The sequence below is a fragment of the Miscanthus floridulus genome, chromosome 4 (assembly GCF_019320115.1).
Source record: "Miscanthus floridulus cultivar M001 chromosome 4, ASM1932011v1, whole genome shotgun sequence".
Classification (NCBI taxonomy): Eukaryota; Viridiplantae; Streptophyta; class Magnoliopsida; order Poales; family Poaceae; genus Miscanthus; species Miscanthus floridulus.
The window spans coordinates 89082036-89107697 of NC_089583.1; the positions used below are offsets into that span (position 1 = coordinate 89082036).

General features: G+C 44.3%; 2 protein-coding genes and 2 pseudogenes across 2 annotated transcripts; all 4 read left to right on the top strand.

The window, feature by feature from the left end:
- The first annotated feature begins 3027 nt into the window (after positions 1-3027).
- LOC136549949 (YTH domain-containing protein ECT2-like) lies at positions 3028-9132 on the top strand (annotated as a pseudogene).
- A 750-nt stretch (positions 9133-9882) lies between these two features.
- LOC136548777 (probable tyrosine-protein phosphatase DSP2) lies at positions 9883-11987 on the top strand. The gene is made up of 4 exons (XM_066540181.1): positions 9883-9893; positions 11484-11584; positions 11683-11726; positions 11823-11987. Exons 1-4 carry the CDS (start codon positions 9883-9885, stop codon positions 11985-11987), a joined length of 321 nt encoding a protein of 106 aa, XP_066396278.1.
- Positions 11988-12198: 211 nt separating this feature from the next.
- On the top strand, positions 12199-13781 carry LOC136549950 (probable transcription factor At1g11510). The gene has a single exon (XM_066541384.1). It carries the CDS (start codon positions 12365-12367, stop codon positions 13469-13471), a length of 1107 nt encoding a protein of 368 aa, XP_066397481.1. The 5' UTR covers positions 12199-12364; the 3' UTR covers positions 13472-13781.
- LOC136548778 (mitogen-activated protein kinase kinase kinase 1-like) lies at positions 13681-17642 on the top strand (annotated as a pseudogene).
- Positions 17643-25662: the final 8020 nt, after the last annotated feature.

A 25662-nucleotide genomic window follows, 5' to 3' on the forward strand; every position in this document is an offset into this window, starting at 1 on the left:
TCGTCTGCATTCGTCGCTTTTGCCATTGCTATGTACTCTCTCCGTCCATCCAAAAGTACGATTCTCGCTTTTTTTAAGTCAAACGGTATAAAATTTAACTAAAATTATATAATATATATACTAATATTTATAATACAAAATAAGTCTCACAAATTGATTTATAAAATATATTTTCATAGTAAATCCAGTTAAAGATATAAATGTTAATACTTTCATTATAATTCGATTAAAATTAAACTAGTTTGACTTGCACGTAATTTATAGTTGCATCATGGATGAAAGTAGTGTCACTCGTAAACTCATACGAACTACTAAGCCAGCTACGCAAAAAGCCTGAGGACCTAGGTTTTACACTTATTATCCCAACCGACCTCAAGCGATGTTAAAGCAAAAATAATAGCGTTATGGCACCAACGAAGGTTTTGTAACTTCAAAGGAAAGCAAGAAGAATAGCGAGAAAGGTGAGAGTAATAGAGACGTAGATATAGATATAAATAGATATTGTTTGACAATCGACCTAGGCGTAGATATAGCTAGATGTCGTATGATAGTTGACACTCAATAAATATCTCTTAGTTTTGAGAAATTTAGAAATCATTTGGTTGCAACAAATATCTGGAAATTTCTGCATAAACAGAGCTCAAACAAGGAGGCTCGCAGAGGATCCGAGTCATGCAGTCCTACTCCTGCCGGCTGCCGTGTGGGATACAATGCAAAAGGTGTAATTAAAGAACGATAATGCTATAGATCTGGCGTCCGGGGCGGCTGGACGCACTGTTCCACAGACCGCTCTATACTCGCACTTCACTTCCTCTCGCTCCGCTCGCTGCCTCTACTCGCTCTCTCCCGCACCCACTCCGCCCGCTCCCCCACACTCGATCTCTCCCGCGCCACTCCTCCGCCCACTTTCCGGGCCGTCCCCGGGACGGGGACACCGCGCGCCGCGCCCGCCCGCCCGTGCTCCCTTCCTCCTTCCGTCCCTCGCCCTCCACGACCTCCATGCACCCCCACTCTCCTTGCGACCCGGCTCCCGCACCCCCATCGGAGATGAGGACGACAGCGTTGACTCCGATGAGGTAACTCGCGGAGGGATCTGGACCTAAGGCCTCCTCCTCCTCCTCTGGATCTGATCCCTCCTCCTCCTCCTCCTCCTCCTCCCCCTCCTCTGGATCTAAGGGATGCGGCGGTGGCTAGGGTTCCGGCGAGCTCTCGGGGTCAGATCTTGTCGTGTTACACTATTTTTTATGTTGCAACAGATGATTTCGAATGTTGCAATGAGATTTTTTTGGTTGTTGCAACATATGTTTTTTTTATGTTGCAGTACTACTGCTTGAGATGTTGCAGTATATTTTTTCGAATGTTGCAGCATAATTTTTTGATGTTGCAGTACATATTTTTTTTATGTTTGCAGTATGTGTTTTTTTTATGTTGCGGTACATGTTTTTCAATGTTACAGTACACATTTTTTTCGTTGTTGCAGTATATATTTTTCATTGTTGCATCAGATTTTTTTAGATGTTGCAGTGCTTGTTTTTCAATGTTGCAGTAGATATTTTTTGATGTTGCAGTACATATTTTTTGTTTGTTGCAGTAGATATTTTTCATTGTTGCAGTAGATATTTTTCGATGTTGCAGTGTATGTTTATCAATGTTGCATTACATATTTTTTTGATATTGCAGTTGGGGAAGGGGGTGCGTTGGGGGAGGGGGGACTGGAGCGTGTTGGGGAGCGGAGCCGTCGTCGGGGGGGGGGGGGGGACGACGTGGTGGGGGGTGCCCCTCCGAGGGCGAGGCAAACAGATGGGGATAAGGGATGGGGATGGGGATGAGGATGGCGATGGAGATGGGGACGAGGTGCGGACGTGTTGGGCATGCGCGGGGGCATCCCGATGGAAGCGGGCTCAGTTGTGGACGATGGGGATGAGGTTGGGGATGAGGACGAGGCTGCTGGTTGTGGGCGGGGGGCATCCAGGAGCAGCAGCGCGAGCGTTCGACGTTAGCGTCCGGATCGGACGTCCGAGCGCTAGCAGTTCCTATTAAAGAAAGCCAAAATATATAGGCGCAGCCTGAACGCTACAAAACTCTTGCAAAAGAAACCTGCAAGCAACCCACAAACAAAGGCAGCCGTCCTCCACTCTCCATCTCCCAGGATCATCAAAAGTTCAAAATCGCATAGACCGAAAATCGCCATCCATCCACTCCACCAGAAAAAAAGCTTCCCAACCGATCACCGGCGGAGCCACGTACTGGCCATAGAGGGCTCCGGCCCCCCCTCCCTGTAAAAAGAATGAGGATATATGCTGCGAGATTGGATCAGAGCATGGACAAGCCCTTAAAGGGTAGTTAGGCGTAGGATTCTAATAAACATAGACTAATAAACTTCCTAGTTATGCCTCGCGACTCGATGGCTTGCGTGACCTGAGCACAACTGAGTCATTGCCACCGAGTTACCCTGGGAGACTCGTGGTGCATGGAGTCCTCGCCCCAAGGCTTAGTGTCCGCCTATTTAGTGCGCCTTGTTTCTTGTCGGGGATTTGAAATATGTGTCGTTATACCTCTGGCTGAGGTACGTATTTACCCTTACTCAGGTATTGGTCACTCCTCTTTCGTAAAAAAATATAGTTTAGCTTTTTGTGGTGTTTGCTACAGCTTCTCGTCACTTTTGCTACGGGAGCCGTGTCAAATAGCCCGCTAGCACGCGGTTAGAAGCATGGACTGAGCTATGTGGGGTCAAACCGGGTCCTGGCCTCTCTTGTTTCGGTTGTATCACTCTGGAGGTTTACATGTCAATGCATGCATATAATTAATTCATGCCTCTCTCGTACCATGCTTGCTGTTGCTGATGAATGGATCATAGCTTACAAATATGTAAATCCGCACATTGTTCATTATTCTTCGACAGAATTATATTTTTCATTGCAGTCTATATAGAGATAGAACTTAAAAAAAAAGATTTTTCACATAATTCCAATCGTCTATACTACTATTGATAAATACTGTAGCAGCTTAGCTTTGAATTGGCCCCACTACACATTCATGCAAGCTCCGCCACTGCAACCGATTAAACCCCCCTCGCCGAAACTCGCCGCCGTCTCCTCGCCTTCACCGGCTCCACCGCTGTCTCCCACGCCTCCGCCGTTTCCTCGTCGTCTGCCCGCCTCCGCCGTACCGGCCTCCTCCCTCGCCTCGTCGTTCACCAGTTCTCGCGTGCTGCCTCAACCCCGTGCCATGTCTGTCTAACTGACGCCTCGTTTATCGCGCTCTGCAGCGGCGGCCGGAGCAGGCTAGATTACCGGAGGCCCCCCCGGCGCCCCCACTTCGCGGTCGAGCTGGAGGACACGCGTAGCAACGCCGGGTTCTTCTGCGGCGAGCTGTGGTGTGGCCTCATGGAGCCCAAGGGCGAGTTGGCCCAGAAGCGTATCCTTCCTTCTCATTTCGCTTCGCTCCCCGTACGGCTTATTATTTCTCTTTTCGTGGATCCCGTGGATGGATTCCTGGAGCTCATGCGATTGCTATTCTTGTTGTTGCGAGTTTTTTTTGGTTGGATCAATAGAGTTTCAGTAGCTGTTTTAATTTGAAGTACTGGAGTGTGGAATTTTGTCGCTCCTGTTGCTATTCAACTCCGTTTTTATCCTCCTATACAAAGTTTTTTTTTTGTTAATATATGGACTTTGGAAAACGAAAACAGTCTTTGCATCTGGATTGCCCTTGGATCACAGTTTGCCAGAACTTGTCACAGAATTGTCTATGCAGTTTTTTTTTTCTTTTTCATGAGCAGGCTGAGTAGAATTCTGATCAAAATTTTGATCCATTTTAAATTTATTAATCCTGACAGTTGACATTATTGAGCCTTTCCATTCTAGTCATGTTAGGGTTGCTATTAGCAATCCAGTAATATATGCTATTATTAGGTGCCCTTCATTATTGGGGTTTGAGAGATGGTGAGAGCTGAGCCAACTCCCATTTATTTGACAGGTACACCAATAATATGGTGCCTGCACTGAAGGATTCCTGTATATTGGTTAGGTTGGCGTCGCATGTCTCAGTCCCTCAAATCTAGTTCAGCTAGAGTTCCTTGACCACCCTTGCATTTGTGAAACAGAAATGAAATTTTATGTACTTTAACAAAATAATCTATTGTTTTTTTAGATCTATCCCTATGAGCCATTGATGAAAGCTGCACAATATCAGCCTGATGTTATGTCTGTTGATCACTGTACTGTGGCTGTGGTTGGCATATTTTATTGGCCACTGCCCCACTCGTGGACAATGACCCTTAGAAGTATATATTCTGTTTTCAAACCTTGACTTTTCTGTCATCCAGCTATTGAAGAAGCAATCGACAGCTTGAAGATTGATGCTAGCACGAAGGCAAGCAATGTCAACTTGGTGAGATTCTCATTCCCATACACAATTTACTAACTTGCTTATCTTCTTAGCGTATAAGGAACACCTTTCTTTCCTTCTTTGTCCTGTGGTTGGTTGGTTGTGCTATATCCTTCTTGATGCCTTTCATCTTCGACCCTTGTAGCCTGCTAAGAAAGATGCAAGTTCTTCTGATGCAGTATCTTGCATTTCCTCCGGCGATGCAGCTAGTACTGTGAAGGAAAGTGAAATGAACCAAGAAACTTCTTTTGGGGACCAAGGGATGTATTACTATGGATATTATTATCCTGGTAGGTAGATTATGATTTGATTATTTTCTTTTAAAAAGAAGTTCATTCATTTGCCTACTTGATTATTTAGTGCAGGTTCATATGGAGGATGGGATGAGAATGGCTACTTTGTTGGATATAATGGCCTAGAGGTGCACCCAGCAGTAAGTTATAATAATAGTGTACTTCATAAAGTCTCACATATGCCTTTCCTATTGTAGTCACCAGTGGTCCTAACTTTGAAGTCTGGTGCACTTTGTGCGTCTCTATGGTGGTACCAACGAGCTTTGCACCTGTTGGCTGTCATCTTTTCTTGACATGTTTGGGAAAGTGGCCTACTATTTTTAGTGTCACTCTTTATTCTTCTATTGTTATCCTTGTGCCAAAAATCTCTCTGCAGGATTTGTTAAACGATTTTTATTGCCATCGCTCTATATGCTGTCATGACCTCATGACTATTCTGCTGTACTGCTCGAGATAAACAATGAATGATTGCCATTGAATGAGTATACCTGTTTTTAGCGAGGACAAGTTGTTTTAGTTGCATGCCTGCTATGCAAGGAATTATAGTCAGTTCATATATATACTTTTGAATCCTACTTGAATGAAGTGTAAATTATGAGTGTTGTTTGAAGTACTCAATTTCAAAAGTGGTGATTGAATTCTTGCCTTTTTTTAGTTATTTGGCATCTTTCTTTTCCGGTCTCATCATTTCCAGGATGAACTGTTCCTTGACTGTGCAGCTGTTAAAGCTGTTTTTTTTTACACCAGCTGTTAAAGCTGTTTGCACAAGAACTTGTTTTATATCTGCCTTATGTTCCATTTCAGGTGGTTCAAGCTGACAATGGGTCATATCTGTGTTATCTTCCGGGGTATGAAAATGGATATGCTTCTTATAGTCCGGTTGTTCCTGGAGGCATTGCTAGTGTGGATGGTCAATATGTCAGCACACCTGGCATTTTTGCTCAACCAATTGCTTACGGAACTGAACTAGTACCTGCATACTCATGGGACCCTTCTTTTGTTCTTCTGGATGGGGTTCAGGGACATCCAGTTGGTGTGCATCAAACAAATTATGCTGCAAGACCAAAATATTCTTCTAATAAGCATGCTATTCCTTCTTCGAAAGCTGCCCGCAGTGCAAAACCCGCAGCAGATACTGTCAAAGGATCATCATCAGGTCTAGAAACTGTACCAAATGCTGCTAATAGCAGCCCATCATCGAAGGGTGCAAATAAGGTAAACCTTGTAAAACATTGATCTTGCCATCTTGGCCCGTGCCCCATAAAGGTAGGAAACTTACTTTCACATGCTTGTTCTCATGCTAGGCATCTGGTGCTTCCATAACAAAAGGATATCTTCCATCTAGCAAGTTTGTGATGCATAGTAATAACCAAGGAAAAAACAATGTTTATCAAAGCAAATGTATCAATGTGAAAGAAAGTGGTAGAAGCTGGAACAACGGTGAGAAGCTTAAGACGAGAAATAAGTTAAATGGACGTGGTGATTCTGAATCTAATGAGAACAGCCACACTGATAACTCAAAACACATTTTGAGCCCTCAATCTGATGTTGGGTTGTCAAGTGCAGGGGGTGCTAACGCTAGCATACCTTCACATGTTGCAATAAGCAAAAATGCATATAATCTTTCAGATTTTGTTACAAAGTATGAACAAGCTCTATTCTTTGTAATTAAGTCTTACAGTGAAGATGATATTCACAAGAGTATCAAGTACAATGTCTGGGCAAGTACTCCTAATGGAAATAAAAGGCTTGACAATGCCTATAGACTTGCACAAGAAAGGATGGCAGAAAAAGGAACCAAATGTCCTGTTTTCCTTTTCTTCTCAGTAAGTACACGCTACTAATTGTTCCTAGAGAATTATTTTTTTCTCATGAACATCACCTTGAATCTCAGAGTATAGTGTCCCCGTGGTATTCCAACATTTGTTCTTATTCAATGTATCTAACTGTTGTTTGAGCACTTAGTTTCACGTGAGAAGTGCACAACAGGAAGCGATTACTTTCTAATTTATCTGTTTATTTTAAAATAACATGCCATTTGGTTTCTTTGTTCCATGGAACTTTTAGAATTCTGTTCTAGTAATCATTACAGCCATCTAAACATGGTGTACCAGTATGTAGGTAGAACATGGCAACCTTTGTTTTAACTATCTGATAACACAGTTCTGCCTTGGTTTTTTTCATACTTTGTTTCACATGTTCGTAGCAAGTTAATGAGTTGCATATCGAAGTGGCCCTTTTATGAAAAGGGTAGCATTATTATTTTTCTTCTGACATTTTCATGTTGATTATTAAACTATAGGTTAATGCTAGCGGTCAGTTCTGTGGCAGTGGCTGAGATGGTTGGCCCAGTAGATTTCGACAGGAACATGAACTTCTGGCAACAGGACAAGTGGGAACGGTTTCTTCTCGGTAAAATGGCACATTATCAAGGATGTTCCTAATCCACAATTTCGCCATATAATTTTGGAGAATAATGAGAATAAACCTGTGACAAACAGCAGGGACACGCAAGAGGTAACCTTCCAATACTTAGCAAGAGTTTCTTGCTATTTTTTACGGCAAGAGGTTGAGCTTTGTAAGTTAATTCTCATTTCATGGCAATATGTCTGGAAATCTGTTTGTTCATAATATTTCATGCTATTGCCCATGTGATTTTCCTTGCTGTTGAAACAATCAATCCTATTTGTGCTCTGTGTGATTAATGAATCTTCCATGATCTGAATGATTCTCTTGATTCTTCTATTTTGTATGAAACAAATGCCAACAACTTTATAAGCATCGGAACCACTTTTAGGTTCTGGTCTATTCTATTCTTCAGTTTCCTCTGTTTTACTAATCAGTTAGGGTGTTTCATTCTTGTCTAAATATGCTTTTCTTGTACTGTAAAGACGGTATTTTGGTTTAATTGTACCACTGATTATGTATGATTTCAAATCCAGGTCAAATTTTCACAAGGTACAGAGATGTTGAACATTTTCAAGAACTTTGCATGTAAAACATCAATACTGGATGACTTTGACTTCTACGAAAATCGGCAAAAAGTAATGCAGGACAGAAGAGGCAAGCCGCTTACTACGTCGTTTGATCACCCATTGGTATGGAGTGATGAACTGAATAGTCTGAACTCCTATTCTTTAACTAACAATATTATTTGTTTCTATTTGTTCATTGTATTTACGGACCATATAAAGCAAATAGTTTTACTTGGTCAAAATGGCAGTGCTATGCTTCTTGGTTTATGTTTGGTGGAAGGTTATGGGTATTTCAATTGAGACCTAGAACTTCCTATAGGAATACACAAGGAAATAATACAATTGGCCAAAATAGATAATGAGAATCATCTCCATATCATTTTACATTTCTTAACAAATATAATCTGTTTGGCTATTCTAAGTGCTTTTTTTCTGGGTAAAGAACTTGTCATTTTGAATTCTTTGGTCCAGTATTTTTTTCTGTAACTTAATTGACCCGATTGGCTTTTGGTGACAGAAGATTTTAGTTGCACATATTAATATCTCCTAATAATAGTAATCTGTCATTTACATTATCATTAACAAATAGCGATTATTATGTCCCTCATTGATTTTCATCTTCTATGCAGCCAAAAGCTGAAAAAACTGCAGAAATTAAAAGGCAAACACAATTGGTAAGTGCCACAGAATTTGGTAGAGCCAAGAGTAATGAGGGGCAGGGCAACAATGTTGGGATGGTACATGATACAACCAAGGAAAATGAGGAGCAGAGCAACAATGTTCCAGAAGTACTTGATTGCCTGTAGTAACAAGGAGCAACCCAACAAAGTTGCAACACAAGGATGATGCCATGCGCTAGTTGAACTGGGGAATGAGATAGCCTCTGGAATGGACTTCAACCTGAATGATAAATTTGATGTGTACAATGTCAAGAAACCATCATTTGTCATCGGTTCTCTTCCATTTTCTCATGCAAGCGGAAAAGGAAAAAGAAAGTGAAGCTATGGGACTGTCTTCCCACGAGAAATGTTCAATGACTGGGAAAAAGGTTCTAAGGCACATTTAGGTTGAGCTCCCTGGTGCTAAGGCATTAGAGCCCCCTCCTTGTCTATTTTATTTTTCATCTCGGAGGGTATTTTCTTTTCTTGTGTTGTGTCTTTTTTCTCTCTTGTTATTCCTATTACACTGCTGAGATTTTGCGAAGCAGTTTGCGCTGTGGTCCAAAGATGCCAGTTTGCCTTATGGCTGGGTGTGCTTAAGGGAGTGTTTGTTGCTTTGTGGGTTGTCCTCTAGGATGTGGTATGTGTTGACTGTTCCTTTTAGAATCTGTGCACTTGTTCTAGAAACTGACATAGAAGAAAAGAGAAAAAAAAGGATTGTGAGGGATTTGGAATTAATTACAATAACTTAATCGTATGTTACTGTTTCTTCCATTATCAAGCAAAGGAACAAAAAGGATTTGAAAACCTGTTGATGTTTACTTCGCCGATACCATGTCTCTAGCAGCCTGCTATGAACCTTTCGTTTTCGCTTGGTTCTTTATGGCCAAATTGGGTGTTCGATTCGGACATCTGTGGTTGGCCTTCGCCGCGTTCTGATGAATGAATATATTTTTTTGAACGCAATGATGCATGAATATACAGTATGTGTAAGACTGTGGAGCACTTTCCAGAGTGATTTCGACGGATTGTGAACTGACATCCAGTCCTTTCGGAAAGGGACTTCCTATCTGTTTGCTTTCTGGGCATATGTATAAAGGTCACTTTATCGATGCTATCATATTGCCTTTTGAAACGTTGAGAAGAATTTTGTTTATGAATCAAATATGCTATGGGGGAGTGGACGGCCTTTTCATCTGGTTCGCTTGGCTTATAAGTTGTACTTTTTCAGTCAACGAACAGTATTTTTCTCTTATAACAAATCAACCAACAGTACTTTCAGTCATAGCTTATCAGCCAAGCGAACAGGGCATCAGAGTCGGCTGATTGCTTGCTCTTCAGTGAGGAGCAGAGGGTGTTGAATTGCTTGGTCTGTGAAGTGGCAAGCTTCAGCTGCTTGTTCGCGATGTTAAAACATACATAGTATTTTGTAACTGGAGATGGTTCTTTCCTATGGTAGAATAGGTCCACATGATTCTTCCTTTCTTTTCAGATGCTTCTTTTAATTGCCAATCTTTAGCTGCTATGATTACTTTCTTGTTTGATAACGAGTGATTATACCTCACAAACATGGATTTAAGGTTAGCTTATGGAGAGAACCCACGCTAAGCTATTGCTATTTTTTCCGCTATGTCAACTATATGACCTTTATATTGCACTTTGGCGCTGCTAAATTGTTTGGTTGTAGCTTTGAAATAGTGTTGCTATTTCAATTTTAGCTATAAGAGTGACAATTTAGTTATTCACCCTGTTCGCTGATGCTGAAATTTGGCTTATGCTGATGCTTATGCTGAAATATTGTGAGAGGAAAACATTGTTCCATGTCTAAAAAGTAGTTCTGAATAAGCTCAAGCGAACAGGAGGATTATCTATTTTATATTTTGCTGCTAAGTTGGTCTTTTGAAAAATTGAACACTCTGAGTCTCATGTGCCATATTAAGTAACGTTTCCTAGACTCCTCATGCCTTGTAAACATATTTGTGTCATCAAATTTCATGATTCTAATATTTTTGTGAATCAATTACTTGTATTTTTTATGGTTACTTTAAAACCGCTATATGTTATTGTTCCGTTACAACTGTGCTATACTTTATAACTTCTAGATGCCGCTGTTTAGTATAGCCTGCAATTTAAAGCCTTGCTCACAAATCATAGGAATATATGCCCAGTTTGGTTTGGAGTTTATCATTTTGTCACGGAGTAATAAACTAATAATGCAACCATGTTTTAGCGAAGTGTTGTGCTACGACCGAAAAAAAAATCCATGGATTAAATCTGTTTCTAATTTTTTGATCGGGTACAATTTTGACGTACGTAACCCATACACTACGCACTCACACCATACGTACACACGCGTGCGTGTTCGTACACACGCAAAGAAGAGATTGAGAGACGTTGCCTTCAGTGCATAGGAAACGTACAATACCACCGAACGCGCATATGTGCGTGTACCCTAAAATTTCTAGAAAATTTTTAGAAAAAAGTATGATCACTAAAGTTTAAACCCTGGTGGTCTCCCATTGGCAAATCTGCTCCTGATTTTTACTGTCGTCGGCGAACGATCTTGCCACCCTCGGTTTCTTTCCTCTCTTTTTTTTTTGAACCCCTCGGTTTCTTTCGTAGGCGCCGCAAAACACGAATCCTTGCGTTCGTTGGGTCGCTGAAAATGTTAACCTGAAGGCAGCCCATTGTTGAAGTATAATCAAAGAAATTGTCAGCCCAACCCAGTACTGCCCAAGTCTTCAGCTGCTTCATTTCCCGTTAGGCCGTTTATGGGCCTAAATACTTAAAACTGAAGATGGGCTGTTGAAAGTACAATACACCAAATTTACCAGGGCAAGCTACCAAACAGGCTCCAAATCTGGAAAAAGAAAGGGAAACCAACCGATCTACAATCCATTGTTGAATTTCATGCGTGCTAACTTGGGCCAAACCTATGGCTACAGTTGGTTACTTGCAATATTGGTCCACAATCATCTCTAAAAACATGAGTGCAGTCGGAAGAAAACTTGAGGCAGAATAGTCATTTTAGCCCCCAACTATCACCTGAGACTCAGTTTTAGTCCCTGAACTTTCAAGACGATTGTTTCAGTCTTTAAAGTTTACTTTTGGGCTTAGTTTCATCCATGAACTATCAAGGTGTGTTTCACTCCTCAAACTTTTCCTTTTAGTTTCATCCATGTATGTCAACTATCGGATACCATGTTGGTGCAGGAACCATTCGTCGACATCCCTGAAGAAACGATCCGAGAGGCGCTCAAAGTTATTCTCGGTACCGGCATTCACTGATACTTCTACAATTCTACTTTGTGCCATTGCAACTTTCACCACCTGACATCTCTAACTCTTCTCCTGTTTCAATCTATTCAGGCGTAAGAAACCAGCCGGTGCTCATCCACTGCAAGAGAGGCAAGGTAAGCCTCTTGCATTCCAGTTCAGCATTTCCCTTCCACGATACTACGATAGCATTTGATCTCCCTGACGCTGACGCGGCGAGTGTTTTCTTTCAGCACCAGACTGGCTGCGTCGTCGGATGCCTGAGGAAGCTGCAGAAGTGGTGCCAGTTTTCAGTGTTCGATGAGTACCTGCACTTCAAGGCGAGGAGCACTGACCAGAGGTTCATGGAGCTGTTCGACGCGTCGAGCTTGATGCACCTGACGGCCTCACAGTATTGAGCACTGACCAAAGCCAGTGGTTTCCAAGCGGTCCCGATCCTGCAACCATGCTGCATCAAGCGACAAGCTGTTTTCCCCTGTTGTTTCCGAAGCAACTCGGCAGAGAATGATGCTGGAACCATGAGTGTCTCCGGTGAGAATCGATAGGCAATGGCCTTGGGTTTTGCTGTGAGTGCTGTGGTTGCTTCGTGTTCGACTGATTTCAGATTCTGAACTGGTGATTTCTATAATGAACACTGGGAGTGAGTAGCACGACCTGCATTACCCTTGAACGTTGTACACTGAACATGCCTGAACTCTGAGTTGAAGAAGATGTTTCGACGCCCCGAGTGGAACGGCTAACAGGGTCGCAGACACTGTCCGCGTTTTCAGAGGAAATGGACGGCAGATTCTCACTCCAGTGCCAAATCCAACGGATGAGCGTCCCAATCGGGCCCTATAAGCAAGGACACAAAACCACGGCGCCGGGAAGCCCCCAGCCCCGCGCCGCCTCCCCCGCTTGTCCTAAACCTCTAAACCCTAGAGCGGCGGCGGCGATGGCCCCCAAGCACTCGGCTCCACCTCCGCCCCCGGTTGCCTCCTCCGAGGAGACCACCTCTGGTTCGGGCTCCGAAGAGGAGGAGGAGGACGAGGAGGAGATCGCCCACTCACCGCCTCCGGCCGCTCCCAAGAGCATTGCTCCGCCGCGGCCGAAGGACCAGGAATCCGAAGCGTCCGATGAGGATGAGGATGAGGATGGCGAGGAGGAAGAGGAGGACGAGAAGGCCAACCACGTGATCCCTTCTTCCGCCACCAAGAACCCGCCTCCGCCGCCGCCGACTCGCGAGGAATTCGAGACTTCCGACGAAGAAGAGGAGGAGGAGGAGGCGGACGACGAGATGCCGCAGACGAAGCCCGCTCCAAATCAAGAGATGGAGGCTAAGGGCGCAAAGCGGCCGGGCGCGCCGTTCCAGCGCACCTGGTCGACTGACGACGAGTTCCGCATCCTGGAGGCCCTCGCTGCGCACCGCCTGGAGCACGGCACGCTGCCTCAAATAGACGTGCTGGCCAACGCCCTCGCTGGCAAGCTCGACAACAGTGGCTGCAGCCTCTCCGAGCTCAAGAGGAAGGTGAAGAGCTTGCAGAGCCGGAACACTAAAGCGGTCAAGAAGGGCGCGCTGCCGAGCAAGGATCGCGACCGCCGTCTCTTCGACCTCTTCAAGAACGTCTGGCCTTCCGTTACCAAGGCGGCTACCAAGGCGGCGGCTAACAGTGGTGCTGGGAGGGAGCCTGACGAGATGTGTGAGCTGTACCCATACCTTGCGGAGGAGGTGAAGGTGCTTCAGAAGGCACACCCGGGCTTGTTCAAGCGGGAGTTTGCGATGATCGACGATAGCAAGGCCCGTGCACTGGACGAGAAGATCAAGAGGCAGAGGCATGCACAGATGAAACTGCATCTGCGCCGCCACGACCTGACCAAGGTAGTGACCAAGACGCGTGGCTGAGTGAAGGGTGGACTGGGCTGAGCAGTATCTAGGCATTCTATTTTATGGCATTCAAATGCATTGATGCTTGATTACCAGCTAATTTTGTATCCTCTACTGAAGTACGGTAGCTGAATCTCGACTTTGTTATCTATCTGGTGTTGAGTTTTTTGTTGTTCATAGTGATCGAGACTTGTTGCAGTGTCAGTGTTAAGTCAGGAAGTGCCTGGATGATGTTCGGTTATTCTGTTTTGTTGTTGGTTCTGAACTTGGCAGGATAGATTTTGTAGTCTTAAATTTGTCAGTCTGAGCTCTAGTAATATGGAAATACTATGTTGTTGTAGTAATATGGAAATACTATGTTATTCGGAACCCCGAGGACTTCACCATCCCGCCTGGCTGTCCACGCCGGGCGCCGCAGCTGCTGCCGGGTGCTGGCGCTGAGGGGATGGCACCAACACCACATGGGCCGCTAGATGTTTCTGGACGGGATGCCGTGGTCGCAGCGAGGCTGGATTGGCTGCCAAAGTAGTCCAACTGGAGGCTGCTGAAGTTTCTGCACGATCATACAAGGGATCTGGAACCTAATCAAGCAACAGAGCAGTCCAGGAGACGGGGAATCTTCCAGAGGAGTGATTGCCGCCGTGGTGAAGGAGAGGACTGCAGACGGAGTGAAGGGAAAGGGCGATGTGGTCAAGGTGGATCAGCTACGAGTGGAGAACAAAAGCGGTGGAGAGACTACCGCTGCCGTTGTTCAAGCTGTAGCGGAGTCCCCTGCTCGGAGCACCGAGTATTTGATCTTGCCGTCACCAAACAGGCGGTTTAGAGAACTATCACGTCTTGGCTCAAGGGACAGCATCTCGTCAGTGGATCTTTTGGGTCAGTGTGCCGATCAATGAGTAAGTTTGGATCTTACTACTTCATGATAATTATACCATATTCGCATTATTGAGTTTTTGTTTGTGTCATAATTAACTAGGACAGAGAGGACAGTGGAAGCACAGCTACATTTTTGCTCTGCAAGAATATGCATAGTACTGTATTGCTGAAACTGTGTTTATGATCTGGTATATCAGCTATCAAGTTCACTAATCTTAGTGTGGCATAATTGGGATCTTATGGTGCTACTAGCAGTTTTCAAATATATTGCAATCGATGTAATACTTCTCATTTTAGGCGTGCTTAACTATTGCCTGACTTTCAAAAGAATATACTGGATATCAGTTTTGCAGTTGATCCTAAGTCAAGTCTTATTCGTTGGATTTTAGTCTATCTTTGGAATCTTTGGTTGAGGGAATAAAATCTCCTGTTGTTTCATGCAGAGTCCTGTGTCCCATCTGAGCTTTCACTTCATTAGGATTCTCTGTGCCAGAAACAATATTTAGTTATATATATAATCATTATAAGATTGGCATGCATATATCGATCTTTTCACAGGTTGCCTGTGATGCCGTTTCTTGATGTTGGCTAGCATTATATGAGATCAATTTATCATTTTCATAGGAACTCCAGAGTTCACAAATTATTCTATTATCAAATGCAGCCAACAGGCTATTTGGTGGGAAAACATTCAGACAGTTTGTTGAACACATACATCCTGTGGAACACAATATTTCAGAGACTGACTTCTAACATGTTTTTTACAGTGATGGCTTTTTCTTTTGCTGTCAAGGAAGTATCATTAATGGACCAAGGACTCAATGCAAAACAACGCATTCTGCAGCTTGAACAAGTGAGTTATGAATTATGCATGCTTGAGAATTATGCTGATTACGCTGCTTCAAACATGTTTCTCAATCATCCAACTATTTTTCTTGACTTCCACTGATAATAGGTAATTATTTTGTTTCACTGTTTCATGGAGATATCTCTCTTGAGTCGTTTGGAGCATGAAAATATAGTTCAGTATTTTGGAACAGATAAGGTACTAAACTCATTTCTATAGTCATGAAATTCATTTCCAGAATAAAACTATGATAAGCAATAAGCATACATTTATTTTCTATAATAAAATTTGCTCTATGTGGTGATTGCTTTGTTGTGCTCCGTTTTGTGCTCTCGTATTACATGCTATCTTAAAGTATATGGCAGCTGTCCATCATGAATGTTTTTTTAATGTTAAATTTGTGGGACGAATTCTTTGCAGGAAGGTGGGAAACTATATATTTTTCTTGAACTTGTTACTCAAGGATCTTTGGCAGCTTTATATCAAAAATACTGTTTGCAAGATTCTGAACGGGTTGCACTATCTACATCAGCAGAATGTTCTGCACAGGTGAGTTAGGATTGAAATAGAATGATACATCAATTTGATTTTCTACTTTATATCTGGATATAAGTTTATCTTATCTGGATATTGAACATGCTCATCCCCTATGTTACTAGACTAGAGATATAAAATGTGCCAATATCCTAGTTGATGCAAGCGGTTGGTCAAATTGGCAGATTTTGGACTTGCAAAGGAGGTATTCACTGCGACATTCTAAACACCGTAAGATTCATCTAAGTTCTACATCTACATGTTGTCCTGACTCTTTCTAATTTGCATTTGCAAGATGTCAATTTTGAGCCAAGCAAAATCTAGCTAAGGGAACTGTCTACTGGATGGGCCCCTGAGGTTAGTATGTGCAGTTGTGGTTCTGCGCTGTTTCTATCTCAGTGATCTTACAGTACCATGTTGAATTCTTAAAATAATCCAGAATATAATTCTAAGTATCTCAAGTGGAGATTTCCCAAAAATATCCTTGCTGTTTCAACCTTAATGATGTGCCTTTCCGTAGTTCAGTTACTTGACAATGGCAAGTTTGATACTTATGAGCCCGCTTTTGAAAATCAAGCTAGCTAGTTGTAACTGAAAAACTTGTAAGCACTGTGACAAACAAAAGCGTGATATGACTTCAAGTTGTTACTTTACTTTGTCACAAAAGTGATGATCAAATTTGGTCTTGCAAGTTGCAACCCAATATTGTGGGCATTTCCTGATGGCATATTTTCATTATTAGGTTGCTAAGGCCCACATGGACCTCCAGCGGACATATGGAGTCTTGGCTGCACAGTTTTGGAGATGCTGACAGGCAATGTGCCATACCCTGATATGGCATGGGTGAGTGATTGTGCCTCAATTTTCTGCTGCAGCAGTAACAAACTTGTATATACAACGGAATTTAAAGTTTAAACTTTGAATACAAGAAGAAAGAAACAAGATTCGTGTGGCTACCTTTCCTGACTGATAGATTTGCTGTTTATCTATCTTTGTTTGTTTGTGCAAATGTCATACGGTATAGTGGACCAAAAATAGCAGTAGTCTTGGTCTAGATGATTCCATTATTTTTATGAGAAATATCGTAAATGCGCACACACAAGTAGCACCTCTCTGGATAGAAAGCTATACTTTCATGGTGAATGATATCATATTTCTCCTGTTTTGTAGACACATGCTTTGCTTAAAATTGGTAGGGGAATACCACCAGAATTTCCTAATACATTATCAGAAGATGCGCGTGATTTCATAAAGAAGTGTGTCCAAGCAAATCCAAATGACCGGCCATCTGCCGCTCAGCTATTTGAGCACCCTTTTGTGCAGAGACCGCTGCAACAATATGGCGCCTGATGTTCTCATTGATTGCTAACATATTTGATTGTACATAAGCTGGTAAGTCTTCCAGCTTCCTATTAAACAAACAGCTGGTTTGATCACCTCCATCTTATCACTCAAGAAAATATTTAGCTGAACTTGCCAGTACTAATGATTTTTTTTTTTTCATTTTATAGATTTAACTTACATGCGTGAGCTGTTGCCATAATGAGGATGACCCCTGGCCTGAATTCCGAGAATGATCCCTCAATCTGAAGGCATCCCTTGCTCAGTGTACCATTTTCATGCTTTGTAGTTTAGGGGGAGGTCATCCCTTGCTCACTGTACCATTTTCATGTTTTGTAGTTTAGGGGAAGGTAGAAGCAACAATGTTTGCTCCAATGTGGGCAATTTGTGTTCGGTTCCAGTGGTTCTTTTCATGCTTGTCCGCTCTTTACACCATGCTCTTAGGACTATTTCAGATTATGTGTGCCTGAATATCCGGCTGATCTAGTGCTTGACATTTTGGCCAAACGGGAAATTACTCTAATGTCAAAAGTGTTGCGTGAAAGATGTACGCTGGCAGTATAATACAGCGGTTGGTCAATAATGCTCTGATATTTCGTGTTCTGTTGCTAGCCATGTCTCCATACCTGTTGCTTGTACTGGTCAAATTCCATTTTTGCTGATGTTAACAGAGCGCCTAGAATTCTTGTTTCTGTACTCTGTAGCCGATCATATATGCCTAAGCGCCACACAAAAGCAACATCGATTGTCTATTTTGATCGACATCATAAAACTGTGATCAAACATACTGAAATCAACTGATGTACCCGTGTGCTGCATATGTTGAATCCCTACATTATGACTCAGTGAGGATGGGCAATAACCACGTCCTAGCAGTAGTAACAGGCTAACAGCTGCATGCACTAGCAAGCTACAAAGACAATACAAATACCTTCCATGCAGCAAGCTAACAGTTGTGCAGAGACCACTTGTGCACCCATTTGTGCAGAGACCACTTTCATGCAGCAAACTAACAGCTGCATCACTAGCAGTAGTTTGATTCCACTTATTCTGAATGAGAGCATTGCACAAACATAAGCAAGTTCTGTTGAAGAACTGAATGAGAGCATTGCACAAACAGATCTATATCACCGTACATCACTGCTGTACACATAACAAATACAAATAACGTGTACATTGAGCTTCTGAGCCCCTTTACAACATATATGCATCTGAAGAACTATGTGCAAGCAAAACTTTCATTCTGAAGAAAAGAACTGCAACTAATGGGATGAGTGAGACCATCCAGACCATGGAGAAGGGAAGGGAAATCATTAGATTCCAATCACCGTTGAAAATGTCCTTACACAAAAGAGCCACAAAAAATATGCAATAAAACTACAGAGACTAATTATTTTTATAAGCTTCCTGGTAACAATAAATTACATAGGCGATATGAAGCGTCTTGCTCTTGATATCGGTAGCGGTGCACATAGGAGCACAACCACAGAACCTGGTGAAAGGTTCTTGTTTGGTTTTGGTAATTGAGTGACAACTTAGGTGGACTAATTGTGTTTATGTGAGATACACAGGTGGTTAGTCCACAGGTACATGTGTATAAGCAACATATGCCATGTAGGTGAAAATGGCTTGGAGATGTTGCAAAGCTCACACATGTGATGATGAAGGAGCTTAAATGCACATGAGACATGACATTGAGTCATGTGATCAAGGTGGAGAAGATCAAGAAAAGACTTGGCTTGATGGACCGGTTGCAAGCGTGAAGGGCAAGTCGAAGACTTTGGAGTGATGGACCGCGTGGCGGTGAAGCTTGAGCAAGACTTAACGCCGATGGACGATGGCAATGGTGAAGAGCAAGTAAAGTCAAGATCGATGAACCAATATGATCATGTGATGATATGAAGTGGATCATATCATTGTTGATCGTGTTGGTGCATGTGTTGCATCGACATTGGAGGAGATGAAATGGAATGCGCAAGGCAAAGGTATAACCTAGGGCATTTCATTTCACTGGTCATAGGTGTGTAGAGAAGTTTATGACCGGGTTTAGGATAGATGGCCGTACTATCAAGAGGGGCAAACTTGTTTGCATATCGGTCATCTAGTGCCACTCGAGTGATCTAACTTTGCATTGTCGCTAGGATCGAGTGGCGTAGCAAGTTGAGTGGCTAACATCCTTTGGGAAATGATTGTGAAAAGCCAACACACATACACATGGTGGTGTACACTTGGTGGTGTTGGCACATTTACAAAGGAGGTGGTGTTTGCAGGGTTGAGATGGGTTTGGTGGTGACAGCGCTTTTGGGAAAATGGAATGCCTATTTTCTATTGTGTCGAATGCAAGTTCTTGTGGTTAGCACGTTGGAGCAAGGGTGAAGAAGTTAGAAGTGAAAACGAGTTGATCGCGAAGACGCTGGCGTCGGTCAACTGACCGGACGCTGGGTCTGAAAGCACCGGACGCTGGCAGGCTGCGTCCGGTCAGGCTGACGTACGGTGACGCAGAAGGTGGAGTGTGACCGGACGCTGGGCTACGTCCGATCAAGTGTGACCGGACGCATCCGGTCGAGGTCGGTACCTTACTGGAAACGACCGGACGCTGGGGGTTCAGCGTCCGGTCAGTTGAAGCTGCTGCGTCCGGTCAGGTCAAGTGACCGTTGGAATCGGGACACGTGGCCGTCTACGGGCGACCGAACGCTGAGGTCCAGCGTCCGGTCAACACGACCGGAGCATCCGGTCGACCCGATTTTTGCCCAGTGAAGGGGTAACGGCTAGTTTAGCTTTTGGGGCTATAAATAGAAGTGGCATTCGGCCATGGCTGGTGTGGAGCACCTTGGGGGACTTTGTGTCCATGCTTGAGAGTGCTTAGGAGCCCTCCATCTCACACATACTTGATAGCGATCATCCGATTGTGTGAGTGAGCGATTTTAGTGCGATTGCATCGTGAGGTTGCATCGAGTGGCACTAGGTGATCGAGTTGCAAGCCGGTGGTGCTTGTTACTCTTGGAGGTTGCCACCTCCTAGACGGCTTGGTGGTGGTCTCCTTCGAAGCACGCAAGAAGCTTGTGCGGCGCTCCGGAGAAGTGCTTGTGAGGGGCATTGTGCTCGCCCCGCGAGAGCCGCGAAAAGCAACTCTAGTAAAGCGTGTCATTGAGCTACCCTCACTCAAGAGGTAGGTTCTTGCGGCGCCCGACGTGCGGGCTTAGTGGGTGATGCTAATTAGCCGCCGAACCAGCATGTGAGCGGTCGACACAACGGGGACTAGCGTGTTGGTAAACACATGAACCTCGGAAGAAAAATCATCGTGTCAACCTTGTTCTTCCTATTGGTTTGCATCCCCATTACACAAGTTTGTAATTACTTTTATACATATTAAGCTTGTGTAGTTGCTCATGTAATTAGATAGCTTGTGTAGCTTGCTAATTACCTTTTTGCTTGTGTAGCATAGAAGTAGCTCCCTTGCGTGGCTAATTTGATTTTAGTAACCTTGTTAGTCACATTGCTTAGTTTGTGTAGCTAAGTATTTGTGCTATCTAATTAGGCATTGGTTGCCTTGTTATTGAGCATTGCTAGTGAGCTTAGTTAGCTTTGTGCTTTTGCTTACTAGCATGTGTAGGAGCTCCCTTGTTGCTTAAAGTACTAGTGACATAGGTTTGTGTAACCTTGCTCCTAGAATTGTTTAGGAGAGCTCTAGCTAGCCCGACACCTTAGTTGCATAATTAGTATCTTTGGAAGGTGCTAGAGAACATATATAGAGGGGTGTTGTCTTGGCTAGACCAATAGTTTTAATTCCGCACTTGTTTCGATTAGTGTCGATGTTTCACCACCGATAGCCTACCACGGGAGTACCCGGGGCAGTATGTTCGGGCTTTGGCGTATGCTGAACTCGATGGTTAACGCAAGAGATAGTCGATTTATCTTGGTTCAGGCCCTCGATCGTAGATCGAGTAATAACCTTACGTCCAGTCGGTGTTAGCCTCTACGTTGGATTGATTATAATGTGTTGTGTTGTGTTGTACCATTGTTCTCCTCTCAGGAGCCCTGCCCTCCTTTATATAGTCAGGAGGCCAGAGTCCTAGTCGGTTTATAATGAGATTTCCTAGTAGGATTACCTAATAGTTCTACTACTATGATTATATGAGAAGAATCCTAGTTGGACTAGATCTTTTTTCTACCCTACGGGGTATCCTGTGGGTCCCGCATCGACAAGCCCCCGAGCACTTCATGGTTGAGCTCTGAAAATCTCGCTCTGCTCCTTCTGGTCTTGTTGAGTAGGAACAAAATATCATCCGAGCGTTTTCTGGAGTGAAACCTTGTAGCGCTTCTTGGGATCTTTGGGTGGTGAGTGCTTTTGAAGAAAAAGTGCACCCCTCTGGTTGTAGCCCCCGAGCCTCTTGCTATTTGGAACAAGGAGCTGGAGGATCTTGTCTTGAAGTTGCCCTGATTGTTCGTTGAAGTTTTATCAAAAAGAACTCGCCCGAACATGGCTTGTTCCGGGTTCTTTTTGCCGTAATGTCTTGAAGTGGTCTGCGTTGAGGAGGCCTATTGGTGACGTGCGCTTTTTCGAAGAAAAAGTGCACTCACTGAGTGTAGCCCCGAGCCTCTTGCTATTTGGAACAAAAAGTTGGAGGGTCTTGATCCTTTATGTTGTTTGAAAATTTTGTATTCTGAAGTAGTCCCTGAGACTTGGATTACGTCATCATCCGAGTAGTTTTGCGGTAAGCAGCCTCCGAGCTTATGTCAAAGAATTGAACTCACTGAGTGTAGGCCCCGTGCTTTTTCCGAGTTCTTCTTTTTAGAAAAGAAGTCGGATGAAGAGTCTTGATGTGTCGTCGTTGTAGTCTTGAGTTTCTTGTATTCTTGGTCTTTCGTCTTTGGAAGTTGGATGAAGAGTCTTGATGTGTCGTCGTTGTAGTCTTGAGTTTCTTGTATTCTTGGTCTTTCGTCTTTGGTTCCGAGCCTCCGGGAATAGGTGAAAACTAAGGCTGAGCTCCCTAGCTCAGTGTTGTTTAAGCTATGATGCCGTCCAAGCCCCCGAGCGTATATCCGTGTTGTTTTGTTCAGGAAGAACTCGGATGCGTGGTTTTGGCGTATTCTTTGATAGTTTTGCTGTTGTCAGATGTAGTTGTATGGTGGTGGTTGAGTGTAAATGCCTTTTGTTCATGGGTTGTACTGTGCTGGTATATTCTTTCGAATATGCCCGTCTTCGAGTACCGCTTCCTCTCGCCTGAGTCGTCCATTATTGTGTCCTGTCTTTTCACTGTGTCCTTTGTTAGGCCTATTTCGTTGGTACTCCTAGTCCATGTGTGCCGATCCTTTGGTCTATAAATACTGTCCCTGAGTGCTTGTTTTCATTCATTGGATATTGTGTTGAAACCTTGGTGGTCATGAACATGGTAGTTTGTGAAGTAGAGCAGCCCCCGGGCATGTTTTGTACTTTCTGTGTGTCTTGTCGTAGATGAAGTCTTGTGATAGGGATTAGAGGTAGGCTGATCCCGCGACAGCATTGTGCCAGGATGTACGTGGTGGTAGTTGGAGGAAGTCTTGTGATGTGGGCTTCGTTCCTTCGTCCGGTAGTTCTGGGTTGATCCTCGTCGCCTGTCTTGAGACCGTCCGGTGCAGATCAACACCATATCCAGCATCACATCGGTCTTGGGTAGACAGATGCCTGCCGGTCTTCTATGCTCCATGTTGCCCTGCCGTGCTGTCGATTTCCGCCTTGGATGCACTGTGTTCGTCCTTTGAAGAAAACAGTGTAACTGATGGCGGTTTGTCCTTCCGAGTAGCAATTTGGGACACGTAGTCGTTCCAGAGCCTAGTCGTGTCTGTGTTCCTCTTTGCTACTTTGCTTTTCATGGTGCTGAGTTCATTGGGTCTTGTAAGATTTGTAATCTTCTATTTTTGAAGTCGCTTGTAATGTAACGAATCTTGTCTTCTGAGTTGTCTTTGACTTTTCTGTTGTGATCCCTGTCGTTCATGAGACTACCGAGTTCTTTCTTACATAACCGGGTTCTTTTGTTCCTCGTGAGGTAGCCCTTTCTTTCTTCTTTCTTTCTTCTTGGTTTGACGGGTTGTTCTTGTATCGATCTGATAATCCTGCCGTGGCGTTGGACGGATAAGTCTGAAATCTGCCCGTTGGTTTTTACCGTTGTGAGGATTCGTGCCCTCCGTCGTTTTAGCTGCGTCGGTAAATGGACCGTTGCGTTCCCACACTGTGCTTTAACGGGCCTTGTGGGCCGTTTGTATTACTGAGAAATCTATTTAAAGACCTTTTATCTTCCTTTCCTTTGTTACCCAGCTCTTGCCTTTAAACCCTAGTTCTCAAAAATCCGCCGCCGTCATTGTCGCCATCACCCGAGCACCATCATTCTAGCTTCATCTCCCTTAGCGCCTTTTTTTTTGCTTTCGCCAGTTCATGGGAAAGAAGAAAACCGCAAGCAAGTCTCAGGCGACCTTCATGGACGAGGAGTCATCCCTGTCTTTGATTGAAAACTAGGAGTTCGTGGCCATGAGGGCAGCTCAGAAAGTTTGGCCGGCTCCAACAACAAGCGAAGACCAGCTGCGCGAGCTCGCCAATGATGGCTTGATCCAAAGCAAAGTCATCGCTGAATGGAGAGTTCCGGGCGAGCATCGGGTTCCGGCTCCGGGTCCTGGTGAGGTTGTCCTTTTTGTTTCATTTGTCCGCGCTGGACTCTGTCTTCCTGCTTCCGCCTTCCTTCATCAGTTTCTTGGTTATTTCGGGGTTAGTCTGAACCATCTAACCCCCAATGCCGTTCTCCATCTTTCTGTTTTTGTTCACCTTTGTGAAGCCTTCCTTGGGATCCCTCCTTCTCTATCTCTTTTTCGCTTTTTCTTTCGCCTGAAACCCCAACCCCGCCGTGAGGAAACCAGTGCCCTCGGCGGTTGCGGGATTCAGTTTCGCTAGGGTCTCAAAATTAAGTTTTTTGACTATGACCTGGTTGATTCTGTCAAAGATTGGCGTGCCGAGTGGTTTTACGCTGCCAATTTGATCCCTTCTCTTGTTGTTCACTCCGGATCCGGTCCTGTGGCGAATGACCGGTGGGACAAGAAGCTTGAGTCTCCTGCTGAGATTCAAGCGATCCAGCCACTCCTTGATAGGATTAGCACGTTGAAACAGCAGGGATTGACCGGCTTTGGTATTGTCTCAAGCTTTCTTCGTTGCCGGGTTCAGCCCTTGAAAGAGCGGGAACATCTCGGCTTTGAGTATTCTGGGGCCGAGGATCCTTCACGCATGGTCCCAGCTCTTGAGCTGACCGGTGAGGAGGTACTCGAGCGTCTCCAGAAGATGCTGAAAGGAGTGAGCGTCATTCCTCCTACCGTCTCTGAGTACTCGGCCAACAACCCGCCCCCAGCTGTGAGTTGTCTATCTTTTTTATTTGAGTTCTTTATGTACTCTTGCTGCATCCGTTCTTGCTTAGCTTTTCTTTGTCTTGGTGTTTTATCTTTTTTCGCAGGAGCTTGGGCGGAATTTTGTCGATCCGATCCCCCTTGGTGTTCTCCCTGCCGTGGCGGAGACTGGGGATCGTCTAGCTGGTACTTCTACAATTAGTAAGTCTGAAGCCTTTACAGCCCTTCCTGGGGTTTCTTTCAAATTTGTTGATGTATATGAAGAGTATGTTCCTCGTCTAGTTCCTCGCGGTCCTCGCAGTGTCCCAAAGAGGGGGTGAATGGACGGGCCTTCGTCTGGCTTGCCTGTCTCCAAGAAGCCTCGCAAACCAAGTACTCCCTCAGGTACTCCAGTTGTTGCTAGCATGCTCTTAGGTGAGCACATTTAATACTCTTTGTTCTTTTATTTTCATGTTTCTCTCTTGAACCGAGTACTTTTCATCTCCTTTCCAGCGGGTGCTCTGGTTTCATTGGCTGAAGAAGAAGAGGATGATGAAGTCCCCCTCGTCATGCGGCGGTGAGTTGTTTTTCATATTCTTGTTGCACTGAATTTCTCCTCTTTGTTTTGAATTTTAGTCTTGGACTTTCTAAAGTAATCAGAGGTCGGGTGTGAGTTCTTCCGAGGTTCCCGCGCCGACTTCTTCTGAAGCTCCGGTGTTGAGTTCTTTGGTTGCCTCTGTCCCGAGCTGTACCGCTCCTCCGGTGCGGAGTTCTTCTTCAGCCCTAGCTCCAGCTTCTTCTTTAGCCCCGGCTTCTTCCACGGCTCTAGCCCCGGCTTCTTCCGCGGCTCCGTTGTCTGCTGTCCTGCTCCTGTCACCGGGTTGTGGGGACGTCTTTGCCGTCGTGGTTCCCCCTGCGAGGCCTTCTCTTGGTTTCGCGAAGAAAAAAGTAGTCGGGTGAGTAAATTCTAGCTTTATCTCTTTGGCTTTTATCTTCCTTCTTCTGGTTCTTATTGGTGCTTCCTTTTATCACTTTTTAGTGTTTCGTCTTCTCTAATTTCTTCATCGACTTCTTCTCTGCCTCCCACCGCGCCAACGAGTTCTGAGCCTCGGGACTCACAACATTGTGTTGATGAGGTCGCCGCGGGGGCTTCAGAGCTACCTGGCGGGGTTGCGGACTTGGTCGCTCCGGAGGTAACTGTGGCCGTCGCGCCGGGTTCTTCTGAGGGTTTGGCTCCGGCTTCCCTGGAGGTTGCTTTGGTCGTTCC